We start from the raw sequence: 5,773 nt of genomic DNA, 5'->3' as shown, positions 1-5,773 counted from the left end.
TAAAGATGGATTGAAGGATGGAATCAATATGGTTTGGTCAGGGAGAAACCAACTATCATATAGTCCTCGCCAAACTGCTAGTCCGCTCTGAAGTTGTTGCGAGCAGGTGTGGTCATTTCTATATTCAGACTGGACAGCCGTTTTACGCGGACTATACCGGCGCCACCACCACACCTATTCTTGCCTAATAATAGCAGTGTTAAGTGCTGCTGTGTTCTGGTTTGGAGGGTGTGCTAAGGGAAATGTACTTGTCTCAGGCGCTTCAACTTAATCTTCAGCCCTTAGGTAGTAACGTATCTGTCTGCCAGCCTTAGATAGAACTCTAGTCTTATCAAGGGATGATTATAGATATGCATGGGCGGCAGTGGCACTTACCATCAGGTGGACTGCATGCTCGTCTGCTATTCCTATATTATAAAAATATAAATTGTATTTTCTTGGCATTTCTTATTCTTGCTCATTGTAGCGTGGGATGGTGAATGATGGTGTTATCTACTACGAGTTCTTTAAAGTATAAAAGTCCACAAATGATATAATACACAGTTTATTCAGTTCCACACATACACAGTATACACAAAAATAGAAGGAAAGAGAAGCGATAGCGAGAGAAAGTCTTAGGCAAAAGAAACAGAAATAACAATGAATACACGCGCGAAGCGAACATATAAAAGCGAGTAGCGAGTGGCACAGGTAACGCGTCGGACGGTATTGGGTCGACTGGCGATGCCGGCGAGGCGGCGTGGCGAGCGCGGTGATGCGCTCGCGCCTATGTCTATAGCTATACGGCACCGTGCAGTGTCTTCTTAACTACTTAGTGTCGCGCGGCGATGCCTGTCCATTTAATTTATTTTATAATTGTGAATGTGTTATGAATGTATGTATGTATGTGAATATGTAGTGCATGTCAGTGTTATGTAAATAGGTAAATAGTATATATGTATATAATAAATATATGAAATATAATAATGTGAAATGTTAAGTGTAAAATAAATATTATAATAATAATAATGTTAGTTACCCACAACACTCCCCTCCAGAGACCGTGTCTACGGGCGATAATAATCAGGGAATCGTACCTGTCTTCCTGAGCGTGTCGTCTTTGTATGAAAGGAGTCTTGGGGAATTGGGATAGGAGGTTGAGGATCGGGTTCAGAAGGAGGATCGGAAGGAAAATCAGAGCTTGCTTGGGCGTTTGAATCGTCAAACAGCAAGTAGGCTGGCTTTAAACGGTCTATGCTTACTGTGACGTCTTTTCCTTTTATTTGGATTCTGAAGGTCTTAGCACCTCTCTTCAGAACTTTGTGTGGTCCCGTGTAGGCCGGTTGAAGTGAACCACGTAACACTTCTTCCCTTAGGAATACGTGACTACAAGTGGCAAGGTCTTTATACACGAAGATTTTGTTCTTTGAATGGTGTTGGGTTGGGACGGGATGTAGCTTCTCGGCAAAGGACTTCATGCGCGCCGAGAAGTCTGTGATGTCGGTCGTATAATTTGGCACATTGTGACCGAAAAATTCGCCGGGGAGTCTGAGTGGCTCACCATAGACTAACTCAGCGGAAGAAGAGTTAAGATCTTCTTTAAAGGCGCTCCTAATGCCGAGAAGAACATAGGGTAAGGATTCGGTCCATCTTACGTCGGCGTGACAAGTAATAGCTGCCTTCAACTGTCGGTGGAATCGTTCCACCAAGCCGTTGCACTGTGGGTGGTACGCGGTAGTCTTACGGTGATGGAAACCGATGGACTGGGACAATTGCTGGAACAAAGCTGATTCGAATTGTCTGCCGCGGTCGGTTACAATGTCCGTGGGGCAACCGAATCGCGACACCCAACAGCTTATGAACGCTTTGGCTACCGTCTCAGCTGTGATTTCGGTAAGCGGTATAGCTTCCGGCCATCGCGTAAAGCGATCGACGGCTGTGAGACAATATCGAAAGTTTCCGCTAGGTGGTAATGGGCCGATCAGATCCAGGTGGACATGTCTGAAACGCGTCGAAGGCAAATCGTATGTACCGAAAGGTGATGTGACATGTCTGTTTACCTTGGTGCGCTGGCAACTCAAACATGACCTGGACCACTCACGGCATTGCTTACGCATGAGAGGCCAAACAAAGCGCTGCGCGACGAGCTTGGTGGAAACGTTGGGACCGGGATGACTGAGTGAGTGAAGGCAATTAAATACCTGTTGACGAAGATTTTTGGGGACGAAAGGTCTGGGCGTCGGTGTACTGACGTCGCAGTACAATTCCGTGCGGCACCCAGGAATACTCATCCGTTCAAGGCGAAGTGAACTATCGCCTGATAGGTACTCAGTTAGTTCCGAGTCTGTCAGTTGTTCTCGGGCAAGCTCTTCTAAGTTAACTGGCAATGACAGTTCGTCTATGCGAGAGAGCGTGTCAGCAACGATGTTGTCCTTACCAGATATGTGCTTAATGTCCGTTGTGAATTGTGCTATAAAATCCAGATGTCTAAATTGACGCGGTGTGCAATTATGTTTACGTTCGTGGAACGCAAAACACAACGGCTTATGGTCTGTATAAATAGTAAAATGGGTAGCCTCTAGCATATGTCGAAAATATTTTATATTCTCATAGATGGCAAGGAGTTCACGGTCGTATGGTGAATATTTGGTTTGTGACGGACTCAACTTGCGTGAGAAAAATGCTAGAGGCTCCCAGTGACCATTCCTACGTTGTTGTAGGACTCCACCGATGGCAGTATCGGAGGCGTCTGTAACCAACCCTAGTTCTAAGGAGGAGTCTGGATGTGCAAGCATTGCTGCATTGCACAAGCTCTCCTTGCACTCCTCGAATGCTCTCAACGAGTCGCCGTGTATGTCGACGGGCTGCGAAGCTCTGATGGAACCGGTCAACAAGGAGTTCAACGGTGCTTGGATTTGGGCGGCATGTGGAATAAACCTACGGTAGAAATTTACCATGCCCAGAAATCTGCGTAATTGCCTTGTTGTTTTAGGGAGCGGAAACTCCTTGATGGCCAGCACCTTACTTTCCAAAGGCTTGGTGCCGCGCTCGGAGATGTGGTAGCCTAGAAATGTTACCTCTCGTTCGCCGAAGACGCACTTGGCGGTGTTGATGAGTACACCGTATTCCTCCATCCTGGTGAAGAGTTGACGAAGGTGTTCCTCGTGCTCTGATTCGTCTTTGGAAAATACCAAGAAATCGTCTAGGTACGGATAACAAAATTCTAGGCCCCGAGTCATTTCGTCAACAAACCTTTGGAATGTTTGACCAGCGTTCCGCAGGCCAAACGTCATAAACGGAAACTCGAAGAGTCCAAACGGTGTGGTGATTGCCGTTTTTTGGATGTCATCCTGAAATACTGGTATCTGATTGTAAGCTTTAACTAAGTCGATAGTGGAAAAGATCTTACAACCAGATAAATTGTGAGCAAAATCGTGGATGTGCCGAATGGGGTACCTATCAGGGATGGTCCTGGAGTTGAGCATCCTGTAGTCGCCGCACGGACGCCAGCCGTTGTCCTTTTTGGGGGCTAGGTGGAGGGGCGACGACCAAGGACTCTCAGATGGTCGAGCAGTCCCATTCGCTAACATACACTCGAACTCTGACTTGGCAATTTTCAGTTTATCAGGTGCGAGGCGCCGAGGTGCACATGACACTGGAGGACCTGGAGTGGTGCGGATGTGATGTATAGTGTTGTGTTTAGGTGTATGTGGTGAACCTGCAGGCCGCACGACACTCTGAAATTTTGACAATAAATTTTTATATTTTGTACAAACAGACAAAACCTTAACACTATATATTAATCTACCTGTTGCATCGATAGTGGCTACAGTTGATGCATTTGTTAAACTATCGACTAGGCGTTTATTACTTATATCTACAATTAACTTATAATGTGACAAAAAATCAACGCCAATAATTGCGTTTGTGACGTCGGCCACGACAAAGCGCCACACATAATCTCTACGGAGTCCTAAATTGAGTTTAAGCTCAAGATAACCATAAGTGTCTATAGGGGTACCGTTAGCCGCACACAATTGATAGTCGGTCTTCGCGCGTTGCTGCCGGAGCTCCGATCGAGGGAAGACGCACAGATCGCTTCCTGTGTCGACCAGGAACTCCACTCCCAGGGTGCGGTCGGTGATGAAAAGGCGACCCGTTGATGCGTGGCAATCACTTGTCGCCATTACTGATTGCCTTGGGAGTTTCCCGCCATGAAGTCGCACGGTTTAATGCATTTCTTTGCGTGGGCCCCATGTTTTTGGTGGTACCAACAAATGGGGTACCGGCGGTAGCTTGAGAGTGACCGCTGTGACCGTGAGCGTGATCGGTGTTGTTGTCCCATCTCTCGATGTCTGGGCCGCGATCGGTTGACCTGTATGGTCAATTCACTGACCTGTTTTTTCAGATCGGCTATCTCACGCATTAAAAAGTCTATGGGGGCTGTGGTTATCGATGATGTAGCCGCTACTTGACATGCTGGGGTGCCGAGGTCGTATATTCTGTCTGCGAGATCAGCTAGACCGTCGAGGCAGAGGGTGGCTTGGGATGCGACTATGGGTTGCATGGCCGATGGTAGACGGCTAGTCCATATAGTGCGCAGGACGTCATGTGGCATGCCGGGGCCGGCGAGATGTTGGAGGTGTCGGAGGAATTGTGACGGTTTCCGTGAGCCAAGTTGTTCGTGCATTAAAAGTTGCATAACTTTATTTTCACGCGACACTGAGAGTCTTTTTATTAGTTCACTCTTCAATCTTTCATAGCTAGGCGGCCCGGTGAGGACGTCCTCGATTTCCCCGGCGTACTGCCGATCCAGGTTACCGAACACGTGGTGAAACTTTGTTTCATCGTCCACTATATTGGCGATCTTAAATTGACCCTCTACTTGGGCAAACCATATCGTGGGTTTCTCTGGCCAGAATGGTGGTATCTTTACGTGAATCGCGTTGGTCTCGGTCGTCTTCACGCGCTCCGCCATCTTGATAGGACGACGTGGCCGTGTGTTCACTTGTGAGCGCGCTGTGTCCGATCCGCTATCACTGGACATTTTAGCACGTGTTTGCGCGGGGTCACCAATTTGTAGCGTGGGATGGTGAATGATGGTGTTATCTACTACGAGTTCTTTAAAGTATAAAAGTCCACAAATGATATAATACACAGTTTATTCAGTTCCACACATACACAGTATACACAAAAATAGAAGGAAAGAGAAGCGATAGCGAGAGAAAGTCTTAGGCAAAAGAAACAGAAATAACAATGAATACACGCGCGAAGCGAACATATAAAAGCGAGTAGCGAGTGGCACAGGTAACGCGTCGGACGGTATTGGGTCGACTGGCGATGCCGGCGAGGCGGCGTGGCGAGCGCGGTGATGCGCTCGCGCCTATGTCTATAGCTATACGGCACCGTGCAGTGTCTTCTTAACTACTTAGTGTCGCGCGGCGATGCCTGTCCATTTAATTTATTTTATAATTGTGAATGTGTTATGAATGTATGTATGTATGTGAATATGTAGTGCATGTCAGTGTTATGTAAATAGGTAAATAGTATATATGTATATAATAAATATATGAAATATAATAATGTGAAATGTTAAGTGTAAAATAAATATTATAATAATAATAATGTTAGTTACCCACACTCATTATTTTAACCTTGTTCAAAGTTACCTTACATACGAGGGAGGCGCTAGTTTCGCTTCTATACCTATTTAACTCTATGGAAATACTTTGTAGTAATAAATATTCACTAGTCACTTAAGTGTGTACACCTCATTCTACTTAAACACCTAGGT

The 5,773-nt window shown here is 46.2% G+C and overlaps 1 protein-coding gene across 1 annotated transcript; it reads right to left on the bottom strand.

Annotated features, from left to right (window-relative positions):
- Positions 1-3,737: 3,737 nt before the first annotated feature.
- Positions 3,738-5,477, bottom strand: LOC140757913 (uncharacterized). Its single transcript, XM_073093789.1, has one exon. The coding sequence runs from the start codon at positions 5,024-5,026 to the stop codon at positions 4,166-4,168; it is 861 nt and encodes a 286-aa protein (XP_072949890.1). The 5' UTR covers positions 5,027-5,477; the 3' UTR covers positions 3,738-4,165.
- Positions 5,478-5,773: the final 296 nt, after the last annotated feature.

The sequence above is a fragment of the Epargyreus clarus genome, unplaced genomic scaffold (genome assembly GCF_041222505.1).
Source record: "Epargyreus clarus isolate Ecla_fem2 unplaced genomic scaffold, WU_Ecla_fem_2.2 ptg000005l, whole genome shotgun sequence".
Lineage (NCBI taxonomy): Eukaryota > Metazoa > Arthropoda > Insecta > Lepidoptera > Hesperiidae > Epargyreus > Epargyreus clarus.
Note: the sequence above shows the minus strand (reverse complement) of the source record. Positions and strands in the feature narration are given on the sequence as shown.